This window comes from Leishmania infantum, chromosome 32, assembly GCF_000002875.2.
Source record: "Leishmania infantum JPCM5 genome chromosome 32".
In the NCBI taxonomy this organism is placed as follows: Eukaryota; Euglenozoa; class Kinetoplastea; order Trypanosomatida; family Trypanosomatidae; genus Leishmania; species Leishmania infantum.
This window is the reverse complement of record NC_009416.2, coordinates 839,459-857,956: the sequence shown is the minus strand read 5'-3', so window position 1 is coordinate 857,956 and position 18,498 is coordinate 839,459. Positions and strand designations below refer to the sequence as shown.

The window sequence follows — 18,498 nt, the reverse complement described above, 5'->3', positions numbered from 1 at the left end:
GACCACCATAGACGTAACTGGAGAGGGAACGGAAAAGCATCAAGACAGTCAATGAACATCGACTCGCAGCTGCTCCTGCACTTTCCTTTTGTGGCGCGCACGTGCATGTGCACGTGTATGCTCGCGCATCGGGTGAGGGTAGAGGGGAATGGGCAGGAGCGCGGCCGAGCCACCGCGCCCCATCACTTCCCTTCCACCATCGTGCGCGGTATGGAATAAGGGCCACAAGAAGCGAAGTTGTCGTGCTCGCATCTGAGGCGTTGTCTTTAGCGGCGCTGCCACGTGCAAGTTGAGCGCTGCATCGAGCATGCGGCCCCTCGGTCTGATGTCTGCCAAAGCCTCTTGGAAGGAAAACAAGCCACCGCCTTTTCTTCGTTTCTCTTCACGCATTGATCTATTCGCTCTGCACTGCCTTCGCTCTCTCGCCCTCATACACACGCACACCGAAGGTGCAAGAATCAAAGGATTCACTGAGAGCATAAACGCACGAGTAGTGTTCTCCCCCTTTTCCGCTGCACCAGTGGAGCTTAACGACGGCGCATCGTTACGCACGGCCACTCGTGCACACGCAGCAGGGTCACCGCCTTTGCAAACGCCGTCACGTACTTCTTTCTGCGTTTTTTTTTGCCCGCTCACGTGTACAACCCCCTTTATTTGTCCTTGTAGATCGAATCTGAATAGACAACGCATCACCCCCTTCAGAAGGAAGGCTTCTTTTTTCAGTCTCCACCGTTGGCCTCGTCCGCTCCGAGTGCAGCAGCAGCAGCAGCAGCACACACCTTTCACCTCTCCCTCTGTGCACCCGTTCTGCCAGACGATTCTCCACGACCAACGAACGCAGCAGCGCCGCCGGGCGCAGCACAGACGATGGGCTGCGTGAACTGCAAAAGGGCAAAAAGGCGGAAGGATCGCCCCACGCTTGTGGAAGCGGCGGCGCGTGAGACGGAAAGGGAGCGCTGGGCTGCAGCTGAGCAGGGGCTTGCTGCACAGGACCTCTACACATCCGTCCATGCTGCGAATTCGCTCCCTTTAACTGAGCGTGAGGATGCCATGCCGCTGCCGACGGCACCGAGCCCTTTAGAGAATGTGCAACAGATTTCAGCTGCTGCTGCTGCTTCTCCCGGAGAAATGGAGAATAGTCTAGGATGGAACTCAAAGAAGAAGGGCAACAGCCAAGCCACTGCCAAGGCGGATAACGACAACACTACGGCGGCGTTAGCCAGAGCATCCAGGACAACGGCTCCGTTAGAGTCCTCCAGGGAAACGCCCAAAGGACGCAGGGGCAAGTATCAGTACCGCCGTCACCCCGAGGTCAGCTCGCGGAGTGACGGATCGCTACCTCTTCCAGCAGATGCCGTGGAATCTGCGAAGAGCCGAGACAGCAGCAGCAGGAGCACTAGGGGCAGCAGTAGCAGCAGCAGCAGTGCACAAGCGCACAAGAGCAAGAAAGGCGGAGAGGAAGCGAAGAAGCACGGCAGCTCCGGAAGCATAAGCGCCGCAGAGGTTTGTCCGCAGGAGAGCAGCGGTGACTCCGTCGCGCAAGGGCACCTTCACAGCGCATCTCACTCACAAACGGCAGCAGTGGGGTTGCCTATTGACGGCCTGACAGCAGCTGGCACAACAAGCTCCACCAACTCGCACCAGACGAGGCAACCGAAGATGTACCACCGCAGCAGCAACGTATCATCGGATTTACGCAGTAATGCAACGCCTCCGGGGATGGAGACAAAGGTGTACCCGAGCGCGGACGCCCTGGATGACGGCGCCAGCGATGGGGGCAGCACCAGCCATGATGTCCCAGCCGCGATACCAGCGCCGAATACCAGCGTGGAAAGTGGAGGTGCAGCGGCTGAGGCCTCCTTCGTGTCTAACCGAGCGCCTTTTGAGCCGTACAGCGACTTGGAGCCACGTGATGCGACCGACTATTTACCCCCATATGAGTGGGCGCCACGGACGCTCCCTGTGCCGTCTCCCCTGCGGGCCTGCGGCCCAGTCGACATGGCGCAGTGGGAGGACGGGGAGAGCCAGTTTTGTGGGCTAGCCGCCGCGGGTACGACCGCTCGTTTTCAGGACCCTATGGTAAGCGTCTCTGTTGAGGGTGCCAGGACGTCTGACTCTGGAGCGGCCGAGGGCAATGACGGCGCTTCTCACCCCCTCTCTCTGCACACATTTTACCCTCGCCTGCCGCCAGCGCAGTGGGCCTCGTCTAGGAGCGAAGACTGCGCCAACAGACCTGAAGCATCCGCAGGGGCATTCGACTACCCGCATTTACCGGTGAACGCATTCATTCAGAAAGCGCATTCCAATGAGCAGCAGCCGACGTACCAGGCAATTTACGAAGGTGATGAGAGTGTCCACTACTCTCCTGCCGAGTACCCCTCGAACGAAGCGACGCCACGACGGACAGTGCCGCCGTCTCTTGTTGATGTACATGTCTCCGAGGCGGTCGGCTACGCATCGCCGCCGCCCGTGAACACTGCGTACTCCTTTTACCCTTCTCGTGCCCTTTTGCCGATGCATCACAGGCACGCGGTGCCTGACGGTGGCTCCAGCAAGCCTATGGCTTACTCGCATGCCCCTCCCGCGATAACCACATCTGCCCCGCAAATCTATCAAGACGGCAACCGCAGCCGCAGCGGTAACATCAGCGTTGTTGGCATCGGCGGAGGCGTGCATCCGCATAAACCTGTCTCGTACCTCTTCGATAGTTCCATGGATGACTGGCTGCAATCGTGGCATGCACAGCCGCCGCAGCGCCAGCTGTACAGTAAGTCGGTCGGCATGTGGTGAAAGCAACGGACCAGTGAGCAAAAGTGGGAGGGGTGGTGGGGGGGGCGAATACCCGAAAAGGCATACGCGGCGGGAGGCGGTGGACCAACGAAGACGGGGTGTGAGGGCAAGCTTTGCTAAGCGAGCGAGGAAGGAATACAGACGTCGTGATCTGTGTGAGCGAGTGATCATGTTTGCTATTCCTCCTGTTTCGATTCTCCTCGGCGCTACTCGTTATCCCGCCCATGCCTGCCTCCTTTTTGCCATATTATTTTTGTTTTGGTCTGGAGCATACCCTCCTTCGCTTCCTCTGCTTCTCGCTCAGCTGCAAAGGGCGTCTCGTTTATGAGTACTGTTTCTCTCCTTCACTCCACACCCCTCCTGCACTTACGGCGACACCCTGGCATCACCACCACCTCAAATGCCCCAGTGCGCGCAAGGACATCCGCTCTCTCCACACTGCGGCTCCTGTCATCTCCGTCTCCTCCTTTTTGCCTTTTTCAAAGAGAGGTCCCGCCTGTAGTGGTCACTGCACAGAGATAAACACACACACACACACGCACGCGCGCTCCCGAATGCATCCGCTACCATTCTGGCTCACTTCTTTGTTTTGTTCGACTTATACACTCGACTTCTGTTTCCGTCTCTCTTGGTGATGCGGCGAAGATGCACCCTTTCTTTCTTTACTAGATCTTCTCTTCCCTCCCCTCCTCCTCTTCCTCTTGCTCGTCTATGTGGAGCTTTCGGCCCCTCATCGCTCACACACACACACGCACGCACACGCACGCTTACGTGTGTGCGAGGATGTGCGTGTAGGCTGCCATACTTCTGTTTTTATACCCTTTGCTTGGTTTCTGTTGGTCTATGCAGTAGCCCCGAACTCTTCCTTCCCTCTTCTCTACCCCCTTTGCTGGCCGGAGTGGCTACGGCGGCCGATGGACGGCCACTGCTGTGAAACGGGTCAGACGTGTTGGCGGAACCTCATCGGCAGTTTTGCTATATGGGAAAACGGTGACGACGACGGAAGTAACGGCAAACAAAGACAGGGACACGTGAATACCATCGCACGCTTCCTCGAGGTGGGGCACAGGCGGGTTTAAAAGCTCTGCAAGTAACTAGCACAGATACACGCATGCAAAGGAAAGAAAATGGAAACAGTCGGTGACGCGCAAGCGCACATCTACCGCCATGGAGGCCACTACCGCTTCTTCCTACCTTTTTCTCCGCCAATCTCCTCCCCCTCCCTCGCACCCGCTTCTCCTTGGCAGAGAAGTTCGTGCACACGTACCCTCTACGTACTAAAGGCCCCTTCAGCACACACGCACACACTCCTCCTCCCGTTAAACAAGCAAGAAAAAGAAGAGCTAAAGCAATGACCCGCGACGACGGTACCCAGGTGGCGCAGCTGCTGAGCGAGGGCAAGTACAACCTGCCGATGTTTCTCCGCTACCTCAAGGCCTCCTCGATGGAAGGCGACCAGCCCGACAAGTCTCTACTGCTCGGCATCTTGCTGCAGTCTTTGGCTCGCTTCCAGACAAGCGACTTCACGGCATGCATGTGCCTCGTGCCCAGCCACGTCCAGGACTCTCCCAGCGTAGAGAAGGAGCTAAACTACATCTACGGACTCGAGAATCTGCTCAGCTGCGGCCTCTTCGCGCGCTTCTGGACGCAGTGGAGCTCTGTGAAAGAGCATCTGCCTGAGTCCTTCCACTTCGAGGCCCGTGTGCGCACCAGCATCTTAGAGACCATCTGCATCACGATGGAGTCCATTCCGACGGAGAAGCTGGCCACGTACCTTGCTGTCTCGCCGGACCAGGTGCAGAAGGTCGTGCATAACGCCATGAAAGACTCCGAGGACCGTGATATGAAGGTAATGGCGTACGACAGCGGTAGCGTGGTGTTTCACCGCAATCGTTTCAACTATCCACAAGCTGGTGCGGCGCAGGATGCCATCCGCTTCACCGACGTGTCATCTGTCATCCACAACGACGTGCCGCGCCGCGGCGCTTCGGCTGCGGCGGACGAGCCACGGGACGTGCGCGCGCGGACGTGGGCTCGCATGGCGGATGAATAAGGGGACCGCCAACTTATCCTTCCCTCCCCCGACCGGAACTCACTTTCTCTGGTTAGGCATCATGCTGTCTGTCGTTCTCGTTGGTGGTCCGCCGGCCTGCATTGCCGCATATGCGCGCTCACAGCGGGGGGGGGGCTGGTGAGTGGTATTGTTTGGTAAAGAGAAGAAGTGGAAGAAACAAACTTGTGGGAGAAAAGCAGGCGGCCGTTAACGGCGAAGTTGACAGCGAAAAAGACGAAAAAAAAAGAGCGCACGTCAAAGTGGAGCGATATCGCGCAGAGAAGCTGACCGCCCCACCCTGTTCTTGCTCCCCACCTGACGCGCAGCACCCCACCCTATTCCGTCCCCTTCTCCCTCAAGCCCTCGACTCGCCCATTCTCATCATCGCTGGATCGGCGAGGTGAGCATTGCAGTCGTCAAGGGGTTTCAGGGAGGGGGGGGGGTCTTTGGGAAGACCTACACGCACCTGCAGCGCAAGCTCGGGAATCCGGAGCCGGCTCACCTTCTGGGACGTGCCACCGCCTCTCCCCCTCCCTGCCCGTTGCTCTTTTTTTTTTCGTTCATTCAATTGTGTACTAACTGGGTAGTGTAAGAGACTAAGATGAGGCGTGCGATGAAAGGCCAGAGAACAGGAAACGAGACAATATGCCCGCAAAAAAGCGGACGAAGAGGCAACCGCTTACCTGGAGATGAACGGGCTTCTCCCTTCCCTTTCCCCCTCCCTCTCCAGAGGCCGTGGGTCTCCAGAAGCCGGTCTGTTATCGGCCCGACCTCTGCTCTAGTGCACTACGTATGATGCGGGAGGAAGGAAGAGAGAGAAAGAGGGAAGGCATGCCCATCCTCACCTTGTGCTGTTCAGTGCGCCTCAGTCGGCCATCTCTTTCACCAGTACAACTGCGACTCTGTTCCTGCTCCCCCCTTTTCTCCGTGCCCACACACGTGCTCGCGGTGATTGGCACCTGGCCTGGTCAAAAAGCATATGCTTGGACACAGGCTACCACTCGAAAAAAAAAGGGACTATCTTCACTGCGCTTTTCCACCCCATCGCCTTTGGTAATAATAATAATAACAATATATATATATATATACATGCACAACCCTTTGAAGTTTGATGGTCGCACATGTTGTGCTTGGCTGCGCGGCGTACTTCTCCTTCCCATCACCACTCAGGCACATGCACACACACGCACGTACACTTGTCAGGCACACGGTGTTGCGTTCTCGGGCCCTTCTCCGGCATTACCTGTTCTGCGTATGTGGATGAAATACTGAGCGAGTCTACTTCGTTCAAAGGAACAGCCGTGCATACGCGCAGACGGGCCTCTACCGCTAGTGTTTAACTCAAGCTCTTTTTTTTTTCGGTTCATTCCTCTACACCCAGTCTCCTGTTCATTTGCCGACGTAATCCTTCTCGTCCAGTCAAGGCCGATGCAGCACGCGCAGGTGGAGAACGTCACCCAGTGAAGCGACATCGCGGCCTACAGAAAGGGCGCAGGAGCGATGAACCCTACCGTGCCACGTGGCGCTGAGTGGGGGCTGGTGCACTGCGACTTCTACCACCACGCACGCGCCAACACATCAAGACTATTGGTGTCTCATCGCACCACGGACACTGTCGGGCAGATGTTGATGTCGTTGATGAAGGGCGGCCTGCTAACATCGGCGCCCTCCAAGAAGCCGCACGTCAATGGAGGCACGGCCTATACAGCGCCCTCTGTGACCGCCGAAGAGGCATCACGAGGCACGGAGAGGCCTCACCAAGCTGCTCCAGTGGCGGACTACAGTTGTGTGGATATGGAAGGGACGCGGAAAGATGACTCCAAGTTTGTACCGTCGGTACCGCGGTCAGCACAAGCCCAGGAGGCATCTGTGCCAACACCACCCTCACCACTAGCATCGGCGAGTCAGGCAGAGACGAGTGCTGCCAAAGATGCAGAGAGCTTCCTCTCACGCAACGCGCCGCCGCCGTCCTCGTCGGCTCTCTCAGTCGTCGACAAGCACTCATCAGCTCCAACGGCGCGCCCTTCTCCGCCAGCGCAAGTGCCGCAGAACGAGCCATCTGTGCCGGTGAGTCCTCTACAGACAGCAACCGCGTCGGCCAGGCACTGGCAATGGACACCGCAGCGGGACACCGTCGACAGTGCCTTTGTGCGCCGCCAGCTTGCCCTGCTGGCGCACCGACGGGTGCTAGCGCTTCTGGACCCTCATGCCCTCGCCTGCGGCAGCTACATCTCCATGTTCTCCTCTGGCGCCGAGTACAGCCGTCTCACTCAATGCTTCCGTGCAGTGGAAGTGGCGAAGAAAGACGTGGTGAGCTCGTGGGTGTCGCTGGCGCACTGCGCGGCGCTGTGCATTCTCCTGCCGCGCATCATGGATGAGAAGGTACAACTGGCGATGGCTTCCAAGGGCAATGCTGCGCCCCGCGACGTCCCTACCGAAGCGGGCAGCCGGGGCCACATCGGACCCCGTTTCCATAATCGGAAGGAGTCCAGTGGGCCTACCGAACCGGATGTGCCTGCGCGTGTGAGTGAGGCCATGCGTGGTGTCTACGTGCATCGCGTCGCTGACGATGCTTTTGAGCTTGGCGTGGTCATGCACGGCGGCCATCAAGACTCACGACTGCTCTGCCTCCTTCAGTGCTTGTCGCACTGGTGCCAAGTTGTGATTGAGCATCGCAGTGTTGTCCTGCCCATCTGTGCCTGCCTGCGCTCTGTCTCGCTGCGCCTGTGGTGGATGCCGCAGGACGGCCGCGTGACGCCAGGCTCCCTCCTTCCGCCGCTCAAGGCCTTCGTGGAGGAAGGCCGGCGCAGCTTCTTCGCAGCTATACGCAGCAGCGTCGCTGAGTGTGACGGCATTCCTGGCGGGGTGTGCCAAGTGCAGTCGTCCACGCGGCTAGAGGAAGATGCCTTTGAACTGTTCCCCTCTTACGACGACGTCGTGCTCTTCCTCGTACGTCCTGTGGCCTCACAGCTACGCGGTACTAATGTGCTGCGACTCCCGCACGCCTTTGGCGAGCACGTCATCGACCAACAGTGGGGTGCCACCGACGAGGCGGCGGAGTACCGGGTGGCGGTCCCAGATGAGGCCTCAGAGGCACGGAATGGCAATGGGTGTGCCCATCCGCTTTTCCCTCGCGCGTCAGGGGTACAAGAATTGGTGCGGCTCTCCAACGGAGCGGTACAGGCCACATTGGTGTTTGCTGACGCCAGGGTGACCACGGTTGGGGAGCACCTCCTCGCAGTGGAGATGCGGCCGAAGGCCGCGTATCGCCCCTTTGTGCCAACGCTGTGTGCCAAGGTGGCCCCGTTCCTTGTCGTTGGCCCAGAGGAGGCGTAAGAAGGGCAGGCAGCAGCGCGTAGGGCCTTTTTTCTGCGTCCCCCGCCTCCCCTCTCGCAGAAATAGAGAGAGGTGAGGTGCGTGTGTGTCTCTGTGCGTAAGCAGCAGACGTCCGCAGCGGTGGTGGCTCACCCACACGCTCGCGGAGTGCTCTTATCCGTCTCTTTCTCTGGTTGTTGCGCACCCTCAGCCTCTTGTTGCCAGACACACGGCGTTATGCATTTTTCGCGGTGCGACGCGCGAGCCCAGCACGGCTGCTACGCGTTGTCTTGAATCCTTTTTTTTTGCTGTTTGGCCGTTCGTTATTCTGCTGCTGCGCTCTTCTTTCTGCTGCGATGGGATGAGCGTTTTCTTTTCCCTCTCCTCCTTTTTTGTCCGTCTCGCCCTCGGCCGTTTCAGGCCTTCTGCTCTGGGGCACCGCGCCCACTCAACGACTTCATCCTTCTTTCGCTTCTCTACCTCAGTGTTGCTGCCGCACGAAAGCCGCTGAGGTGTAGATGTGGAATGACGAGTTGCAACATGCAGCCATCGCCAAGCATCCGCGCCCGCAGTGCTTCTCACTAGCGTCGTACTGTCTCTCCCCACGACTGTTTGCCGCGTTCGTCATCGCTGCCGCAATGTGCATCTTCGCTTTCTCTCGCTTTATTGCGCCTCTCCTCTGCCTTTACTCCGACGTCTCTCTTGCTAGTTCGCCAGGTAACTGTATCTCTGTGTGAGTATTTCTGTGTGTGTGCGTGTGTAGGTGGGCGTAGTTCGGTCCTTCACTGCCTACCTCTCTGCCACTCGCGGCCGTATTGCCCTTTGCTCTTCTATGCACGGCGCCTACACCGAAGCTACCGGCGCATACATCATAGCTGCTCCTCCTCACCACCTCCGAGACCCACAATGCTCTCGCGGACGCAGGGCGCCGGGGGCGCCGACAGCGGTGCCATTCTTCCCTTTCGGATGGGCGGCAAAAGCACAGTGGTTATGTCAGACTACCACATCTGCAAGTACGACGCCATCCTCGGCGTGCTCGTGTGCATCGGCGATGATGCAAACGTCCTCGTGCTCGGCAAGGAGATGTGCCGCGAGCTGCTGCCGCTGCCGGGCGGGGTGCACTGGCTAGACGCCTTTGTGTACTCCGGCACCACCAGTTTCCTGGTGCTTGCGTCAGAGACGCTCTTGTGCCTGGACTACAGCGCCGGCGTGAATGGCAATGGGGACAGCATGCTGCGGTGCACGGGGCCTGGTGCGCACTTCACCTGCCTGCATGTCGCACAAGGCTTGACATGCGGCGCGGTGGGGCGCAAGGACGGGCTCGTGTCCTATTTCCGTCTCGATCCGGTGTCGAACAACCCCGAGGAGCGGCCGCAGCTGCGGTGGACCGCCACGGAGACGAATGTTCTCGGGCTATGCCAGCCCTTCTGCAAGGGCATGGCGGGCCCCGTCATTGACACGAGCGCCGCCAGCCGCGACAAGTTCTTCACCACAGGCTCTCTGCTCTCGATGGACTCGTATCCAAGCAACCCGAACGCACTCATCGGTGTGGTGGGCGGGGTTCCCGGGGTGTGCAAGTGGTACATTGATGAAGGTCGTGTGAGCAGCTTCTTTGACGCTAGCAGCATCGCCGGGCAGCCGGACAGCCTTTTGGCCACGTGCCGTGTGACGCCTGGCGGCGTTTACGTCGCTGCCGTCACCATGCACTGCACCAAGATTCTCCTGTGGAACGAGAGCAAGAAGCGGCGTGACAAGGTGGCCGAGCTCTACTGGGTCGTTGATCTCTCTCAGCACATCTCGCAAAGCGTGCCGAGCGCCCCGAGCGCCGGACTTGTCGACGCCTTCGCGTACAATGAGTATCGCGTGGGTCTGAGCATGGCCCGCACTGCCCTCGAGGACAGTTTCCACACCACCAACGACAAGCACAGCCAGATGTACATGCTGCTGCACGGCCAGCGCGACATCCTGGAGATAGTTATCCGACTTGATGACAAGCAGGTGATGCGCCAGGACGCCATTATCGCGCATCTGAACGCGTACACGGCTCAGCGTGGCGTGGAGGCGGCGCGTACGAAGAAGGCAGCGGCTAGGTCAAGCGGCAACGGCACAGACGTCGGCGCGAACGCGGTGGACAACTACTTCAACGTTTTCCACGTGGAGCCGTGCGTACTGTCGAACTACTGGGCAAGCGGGCTGACAGACGTTGACCTAGAGGCGCTGTTCGTGACAAGCGAGGATGGCTTGCGACCGATCCTGGCAAAGCGCAACCGTCAGACTGGCGGCATCGAAAGCATCCGTGAGCTGCGCGAGCTTAGCGCGCAGGCGCCGTGGTACCCGCGTGCGCTGCTGTTGCGGCTGCCCGAGAACCAGATACGGTCGCTCGCCGAGGAAATACAACGAACAGCAGTGACCTCAACCTGGGAAAAGCTTCTGCGCGGTGGCGACGCACTGCTGCGCCACGCCCTGCCTGACGTGGAGGCCAAGGAAGCAGCTAACTCAGATGTGGCATATTTGTGGCGGCAGAGCGTTCTGGTAACCGTCACGGATGCAGCGCAGGCGGTCTGTCTGTCGCCGCAGTCCAACGAGGCTTTCAGCGTCAGCTCGAAAGCCTTGGCGAACTGCGTGCCGTGGTCAACTTTGGCGATCGGCCAGGACGCCGACGGGTTGGTGTTGGAGACGGTGCTGCCCTCGCTGCACACAGTGTTCCTGCCGACGGAGATAATTTTGCGCGTGTTCAGCACCGAGTCCATCGTCACGGTCATGAAGCACGACATTCGTCGCAATACCGGCTCGCTGGTACTGGACCTGGACCGGGCGGCGCTCCAGCTGGACGGGAACGGCGAGCCTGGAAAGCGGATGGTGCAGCAGGCGGTACTTGTTAATGCACGTCTGGAGCCGTCCACCGTGACGAGCAATGTGTCTGTTTACAAGGATGGCAAGTGTGTGCTGTTGCTGCTCGAGAACTCCTCAGTCGCGCTTGTCGACCTTTCGGGCAAGGGTGACGATGGCCGCCCTTTCATGCTTCAAGTTCCCCCTGGGCTGCTCCCGGTCGGGTCAACCATCGCCTCGCTTGACGCCTTCTGGATGGCCAGCCGGACCGCAACAAGCAACAACAAGATGGGTCTGCTCTGCCTCGCGTGCCTATTCAAGGACGGCAAAGGATTCTTGCTTTGGAACTTGAGCGAGATGCGCCTGATCACCTACGCGCACCCCGAGTACGCCACGTCCGCCACGCGCCTCATGGTCACAGCAGCGGCGCAGCCGCCGCTGCCGAACCTGTCGGGGGACGTCAAGGTGTTCGAGGTCACGCTTTCTATTTCGTCACCCGTGCACAACGCCGGTGTATACGGTACCCTTACGTGCTGCGACGCACTGGGCGCTGCTTTGCTGTCGATGTCGCTTGCGTTTGGCGTCGCGGACGGCGCCCCGCAGGCCTGGTGCTACCGCCAGAGCGCGGAGGCGAACTGGGTGGCGTTGCCACAGACGACGAGTGCCACAAAGCTGCTGCCTGTCCGGTTTGAGGTATTGGGCTCATCTGTAGAGTGGACGATTACGGTGGGCGGTGCGGCCGTGGCAACAGGGAGTAGCCCGCTCCAGGGCAGCATCGTGCACGTCAAGACAACGTGGGCACCAGGCAAGGCCAACCTCACGTACGACACGGATGCGGGCGAAATGCGCGACTACGAAATCAGTCGTGACACCTCCGCCAACGACTGCATCGACCCAGCCATCGCGTTCGTTGGCGCACACGAGATTGTCGTGGTGCAAGTGTCCGCCCTCTTCCCCGCGACTGGGTCACCGCCCTCGATGACGGCGAGTGTCACGGCGGTGGACGCGGTGCCAGCCGCCACGTGCAGGCTCGACCCTGCGCGCCGTCTCGAGCACTTCAGCGTGTACCACGGCCGCGGCGCGCTCATCGTGGTAACACGCGACGCGAACGGCTGGCGTTGGGTGAACATCCTGGACAGCAGAACGGCCAAGCCGATGATGCAGTCGTACGCCACTCTTGACTTTGCTGGCGAGGAGAACGTTCAGGTGCTGCTGGTCGAGATCGAGAACGTGCTGCATCTGTACTTCCTCGGCTCCAACAATGGCGTTATCGGTCACTTCTTTGTGGAGGCGAACTTGGGTGCTTCGAAAGAAAGTGGGGTGCGCAAGCACCCCTGCTTCCGCGGTCCACACTACCACTTCACGCCATGCACCTTCCGCGGCTACGGACGCTATCTGCCGCCGGCGCCGACACTGAAGCAGGAAACGGGCTTCTTCAAGCGACTCATGACGCTGCCGTGGGAGGACATTGCCATGAAGCTAGAGTCGGAGACGCTACGCGCCACGAAAGCGGCTGGGGCGGCGCAGATGCCTGCCGGCACCACTCCCATGGCAGCGGCCCCTACATCAAAACCGTACGCAAGCCCCTCCTCTCTGCCGTCAAGTGTGCCACCAATCGCGAAACCGGACCCTAAAAGGGAGCAGCAAGAGCTGCTCGGCGCCGTCGATCGCGGAAGCAGTGCAGCAGCGCCGGCACAGGCCCCGACCCCTGCGCGGCAGCCTGGCGCCCCTGCACCAACCGCGGCCGCCACCGCAGCCACTCCGAATGAGTCGCCGGGCGGCCGCTATGCGCAACTCAAGGCGATCGCGGAGCGCGAGAATGTTAGCCTCACTGAGGCCCGGCGAATGATGAGTGAGAATGTGCGCAAGCTGCAGCAGCGCGGCGAGCGGCTGAGCGAGATGCGGAACAAATCGGCCGAGCTGGCGCAGACAGCACTGACGTTTCAGGATCTGGCGCGTCAGCTCAAGGAGAAGCAGCGCAGCAGCTGGCTGTAAGCATCGCCCTTCTGTTAAGCACTGAAATGTGCGTCCATCGTTTATTGTGTGTTTTCATGCCTCCCCCTCTAGGTGGCCACCTGTGAAGCGAAAAAAAGTTTTCACGTGACGACGAGCGCTCCTGGCAGAAGCCCCCGCGCGCCCGCATCTGGGCGGGCACCGCCCCCCGGCTCCTGCGGCGGCCCGGCCGCCTTTCCACCTGGCGTGGGGCTATCCTCCTCTCGCCGCCCTCCGGCTACCCCCCCCTCCGCTGTTCTGAAACCTCGTCTCCCCCGTTCCCCACCCTGGCCACCGCGGGCCTCCCTGCGCGGGGAGGGCCGGCGCCCCGCGTCCTCGGCATATGTGGGGGGCGGCCCGGGCCCTCCCGTCTCCGCTCGGCGCAGGGAGAGGAGGCGCCCAAGCCCCCCCGCCACGCGCGGGCGACGCGGCCGCCGGAAAGGCGGGGCCGCAGCAGCGGCGAGACCCAAGCGCCCCGGCCAAGCCGCCACAAATCCAGAAAACGCCTTTCCTGCACTCTTTTTGATCCCTCACTCTTTATTGCTTTTCTCGAACGCAAACACACACAGCTTCATGCGAGCACCTCACCAAAAAGTAGACATCTCGGGCAGCGCCATGTCGATTTCACCCCAGCCAGAAGATGATAGTGCGCTTCTCGTGCGACTTATCGAAGAAGACCTTTTCCTGGATCACATAGATAAGTGCAGTGGCAACAGCGCAGAGAAAGTATCTGCCGATCATCGCTACCTCATCGAAAATGTCTTTCCGACACTTGTGCCAGCCCTTCAAGACTTGATCAAGCAGTACAGGGACCAAATTACGCAGGACGGTACGGCAAGCGGCGCTGCCAACAAGGCACAGCCCGACCCGGTGATGTGGCTGGCACAATACCTTCTACGAAACAACGTTCATAGCGGTGCGTCGCGACTCACGCATCACCCGTTTCAGATTATCAACAGGGCGGCGCTTAACATCGATCGAAGAGTAAACACCTCTGCACCCGACGGTGCGCAACCCGAACTTTCTCTCGACGGAACTTAACTTGCCAGCAGCTGCGCAGGTCATGTACACTAGTCTCAACTCTTCTTTGTACGCTTTAGTGCTGTCCGTTCAACGCCCGCGAAAACACAAAAAAAAATACAAGAAACCAGTGCTCTAGCACAATCGGGGCTGTGATAGGCACCGTTTTCTCTCTCTTCCCTGTGTCTTCTGATGCCTTTCCGGGTTGCAGCTCTAGTGCACCAATCGCTTTCCTTGTACTCTGCAGTGCATGCTACGCTTCTGCACTACCAGAAATGTGAATAATTCACGACTGTGCTCCTTTCGCCCTTCTTCCTTTGGCCTAAGGAGCTTCCGTAAAGAAGTCGCACTGGCTTTGCGAAAGCGGTGTCGAGGGAATACCAGCATAGTCTGTTGTTGTTCTTTTCGATTGTTCTTTTGCAGACGCGTCGAGCAATCATGAAAGTGAACATTGAGGCAATATCAGATGCTCTAGACAGCATTCTTGCTGCAGAAACGATTTCTCCATCGGAAAAGACGCACACCGCATCCATTCACAATCAGCCACTCCTTTCACAATCAAGCGTGAATCCTTCCCGAAGCGAATGCTTGAAACCAACAGCACCGGAAGCGTCAGGAGCTTCTCTTTCGAATGGCGAATCTGGGGCTGCGGCTGATGCAGAATCCGCTATCGAGTCCTCTGCGGGTGCAAAAAAGATTACCCAGCAGCTACAGGTTTCCCCCAGTGATGGCCGTGAAAAAGCACTCTTTGCCAGGAAGGCGGAGAAAAAAGGTCGTTCTCCTGAGATTACTACGTCGCACGATCAAGAGAATTCGCCAAAACTGAGTGGCACGGTTAAAAACGCCGATACTCTAGCTGCAGACTTTTTTGAGTGCATCAAAAGTGTCAAACTAGTTGCTTTCAAAGTCGTGGAAGCAACAGGTGTCGGTGCCGTATCTGCACTGCTGACGCCACAAAACGTCGGACGGTGGATTTCTCGATCTGAGCTGCCGTCGAAGAGCTGGGTCACAAGTACTTCCCTTTCCCATGAAGCTCGCGCGGTTTTCGAGCTTGAAAATCGAGTGGACATGCGGCGATGCAGAGAGTTGCCCTCTGACACGCCCAGCAGTAGAAGCAGCCCCCCTGCGGGAGGCAGCACCGGCACTTGTGTGCAGGACTTTGTTGCCGTGCTTTTAGTGGAGGACGCTGTTGAGAGACAATTGTTTCACCTCCATTCTCCAGCTTTTTCCAATCGCGAGCGGGATGCTTTCAGTGTTGTCATTGAAACCTCCAGCTCCCGGCGTGGGGGCTTTGTTACTGCCGCCTCTACCTCAGCCGCTCCCAGCAGTGTGGCTACCCTCAAGATACCGGGAACCCGTCTCAACGCCTTTGTACGGATTAGGATTAGTCCTCCAGCAACTGAACCTAGCACGAAACTGATCAGAGTGCGTGCGGTCTGCTTTTTTCGCTCTGATAACTGGTCAACACACAATGCAGCACCTGTGCAGAGAGGCCGTTCGCTTCTCAATGGAGAGGTACATGCTACTTCGCGAGAGAGCGCAAAGGCCGCTCCGCAAGATGTGCAGTCGGTCAGCGAACAGGTACAAGAAAGAGGCGCTACAGAAGTTGGAACAACTCAGGCGCCACCACTTTCTCTGACGAAGTATGAGCAGGAGCGGAAAGGTGAGGAAGTTGCACATTTTGCTTTATCAGATTACGACGCGGAAGCTGATGTTGCTGGCTTTGTGAAAGCCGTTGCGCTTGCGCGTTCACGCCGAGACAGCGCAACACCGAAGCAGCCAAGCTTACGCGGCGAATGCAACGTCGAATACGATTGGCTTTTAGACACATTGGTGGACGTGTCAACGACAAACTACAACACTTGTCGAAAAGCGAGCATGCCCGACGCAGGTGACGAGGCGCCAGTACTGGAGTACATTCGCACTCTTCAGGCGTGGAACAGTGCACCAGCTTTGAGTGTGAACGCAGCAGTAACCTACTGCCTGTCGGAAACCACCTCCTTTTCGGCGAGTACGATATTTGCAACCGGGTTGTTTAGCCACGAAGCGCAAAATCATTTGTCACAGCCATTCAAACTTCATTTTTTTGTAGTGTCTCCCTCTGATGATATCGGTCAAAGCAGTGAACAAGCATATTCTTCGGGTGTTCGTCTGCCACCAGTACACTTTTTGGCTGCAATTGCTAATCAGGCCGCCTTGTTAGGGTCCACTACCGAGCTTCTTTTTACTTGTCCGTCGAACAGCGGGTTCGGCTGCGCACTTCGGACACAAAATTGCACCTCCGGCACTCAAGACGCTCACTACAAGCTTATCTTTGTTGTTCCAGCGCAGAGCAGCAGCGATATGAATGAAGGTGGCACGACCAGTGTTATCAAGTGCCTACTGCGCACTGCCTTGAGCATTTTTCGTGGGCCTTCCGACAGGCGAGGTATCCCTCTGAGCCAAGAATGTCCTTTTTCTTCGTATAATACGCTTCAGTGCGCGAAACCGTCTGGCGCACTACGGCTGCTGATAGACGGGACGCGCTGCTTTGATGATCTGATTCCCGTTCTTGTAGAGTGGGCTGAAGTCTCAGGGAGCCTACGATACTACGGCAGCGCAGCGCAGCGTACTCTCCAGCTACTATTTTTCCCTTCCTGGCTGGCCAGCAGCGATGGTGACAGCGAGCAATCCAGTGCTTTATCTGAGCTTCGTCATAAGGCTCAGTGGTCTGGCCTAGCTCTCCGGCTATCGGGTCTCTGGAGGAAGAGCCCAAATGAAGTGGACAGTGTAGCTGACGACATTGTAGCCTTGGAGGCTGAGTACCACTGCCCCGCGACATATGTGTGGCAGTCGCGACGCGGAGCACTGCGACTAGTTCTCACTGATGCTCACTTTATGGAGTATTTCGCCCGCGTGGACGGGCTTGTGGCACCTTCTCCGCTTGTCAGCCTCGCCACGAGCTACTGCGAAAAGGAGGTGGGCTGCGCAACGCATACTCTGCCACTGACTACTCTCAGCGAGGCACCGTGGATGACGCTGCTGCAAGCCGCCGAGAGGTTGTGCAAAAGCACTACCGCGCCGGTCGCGACGTCGGGAAAGGATGCTGCTGCCGATTTCTTTGCCCTGCGCCGTCGCGTTACGGTTTCTTTTGCTTTTCATATCCTCAGCACCGCTTTCAAACGTGAATGGACTCGCGTGAGCGCCAGTATCCCGCTGTGCGACGGACATATCCGAGATGCGACGTTTGAGCTTCCAAACGTGCACGTATCTTCTCTCGGAGAAAAAGTAAGCGGCGGAAACGGCATGAGCAGCGCTTTGGGACTTCTGGACGAGGATGCTTTTATAGACACGCTTCTGCAGTGGCAGTACCCGTTCCCCAATGTGGTTGTGCTACATTGCACGGATGTTCTAAGTGCTGCAGACCCATCGCCCTCGCTCACATCGAAAACAGCTCTTTGCACGCCGTCCTCAAGAGTACGAGAGGGTGTCCTGTCTCTCTTTTCAGAAGAGGTATTGCACTCTTTTGCTTCCGTCTCTGCCGTAGATGAGGCTCTGTCTTGACCCCGAGGTGTGGCGTTTTTTTCCTTATAGAGAAGTTTCAAATGCTTTGATACTGCGCGCAAGAGCGAGCCGAAAGCACGAGACACTTCCGGCTGTGCTTTTCGTCTGCTTTCGCATAGGCGCCTTTCTTCATTCAGCATACAGAGTATACGTGGTTTTACCTTCTGCATAGGACACATGCAAGTGTGCCTCTCGGCGTCTTTTGTTTCTTCGTTCATTTCTCTTCACCTCCGCCTCGCTCAGCTCTGTTTTTGCGTGCAGCGTTGCTGTGCCCGTCATCGTGACGACGACTTTTTGATTATTCTTTTCGCTTCCAGAATAGATGGTGTGATTGAGAGAAGTACCAATGCTTCGGTGCTAGAAAACAAGTGTATGACAGCGCGCGCGCAGACACGTTTCACCCTTGACACCTGCAGCGACTTTCAAGATGTACTGTTCCTTTGGTTCGCAGTTGAAGGGCATTCTCGACTTCTGGCTCTTGCGTGAGGTCCTGTCTGATCTTCCTCACGCACGTTTTCCCCGCTATTCCCTTGACCTCTCAGGCCATCTTATTCGATGATGTTCCCGTCTCACTCGACGCCCTCTTCTTCTTCTTGCGCTGTGATTCCTTCCCTTGCCTTTTCCTCGGGCTCACATGTGGGCGCTGTCCCGATGCTGCTTTCTCCTATGCTCAAAATCACTGATGCTGCTGCTTCTCTCCCCGCCATCACAACAAACAAACGTATCCGCATGGGCGACGGTGATGGATATCCTGCTCAGAAAAGCACCAGAACAATAACGGAGACGCTGCACCAAAAAAAAAGCAACAAAGCAAAAAGATCGCGTTGACGTAAAGCCTAGTAACCGTTAAGAAGGGGAAACGCACTATCAAACGCAGGTTAAAAGGGACAACGCAACTGCCATCTAAGGCTTGATTAACTAAGTTGTTGTCCTTTTTTTTTCGCGTGTTCTTCCAA

At 57.9% G+C, this 18,498-nt stretch overlaps 5 protein-coding genes across 5 annotated transcripts; all 5 read left to right on the top strand.

Annotated features, from left to right (window-relative positions):
- Window positions 1-867: 867 nt before the first annotated feature.
- LINJ_32_2340 (hypothetical protein, unknown function) lies at window positions 868-2,790 on the top strand (the record flags this gene model as incomplete). The annotated part of the gene is made up of 1 exon (XM_001467874.1): window positions 868-2,790. One exon carries the CDS (start codon window positions 868-870, stop codon window positions 2,788-2,790), a length of 1,923 nt encoding a protein of 640 aa, XP_001467911.1.
- Window positions 2,791-4,141: 1,351 nt separating this feature from the next.
- On the top strand, window positions 4,142-4,843 carry LINJ_32_2330 (conserved hypothetical protein; the record flags this gene model as incomplete). Its single annotated transcript, XM_001467873.1, has 1 exon — window positions 4,142-4,843. The coding sequence occupies one exon, from the start codon at window positions 4,142-4,144 to the stop codon at window positions 4,841-4,843; it is 702 nt and encodes a 233-aa protein (XP_001467910.1).
- A 1,500-nt stretch (window positions 4,844-6,343) lies between these two features.
- On the top strand, window positions 6,344-8,179 carry LINJ_32_2320 (conserved hypothetical protein; the record flags this gene model as incomplete). The annotated part of the gene is made up of 1 exon (XM_001467872.1): window positions 6,344-8,179. One exon carries the CDS (start codon window positions 6,344-6,346, stop codon window positions 8,177-8,179), a length of 1,836 nt encoding a protein of 611 aa, XP_001467909.1.
- An 885-nt stretch (window positions 8,180-9,064) lies between these two features.
- On the top strand, window positions 9,065-12,982 carry LINJ_32_2310 (conserved hypothetical protein; the record flags this gene model as incomplete). The annotated part of the gene is made up of 1 exon (XM_001467871.1): window positions 9,065-12,982. One exon carries the CDS (start codon window positions 9,065-9,067, stop codon window positions 12,980-12,982), a length of 3,918 nt encoding a protein of 1,305 aa, XP_001467908.1.
- Window positions 12,983-14,437: 1,455 nt separating this feature from the next.
- Window positions 14,438-17,542, top strand: LINJ_32_2300 (conserved hypothetical protein; the record flags this gene model as incomplete). The annotated part of the gene is made up of 1 exon (XM_001467870.1): window positions 14,438-17,542. The coding sequence occupies one exon, from the start codon at window positions 14,438-14,440 to the stop codon at window positions 17,540-17,542; it is 3,105 nt and encodes a 1,034-aa protein (XP_001467907.1).
- Between the last annotated feature and the right edge of the window lie 956 nt (window positions 17,543-18,498).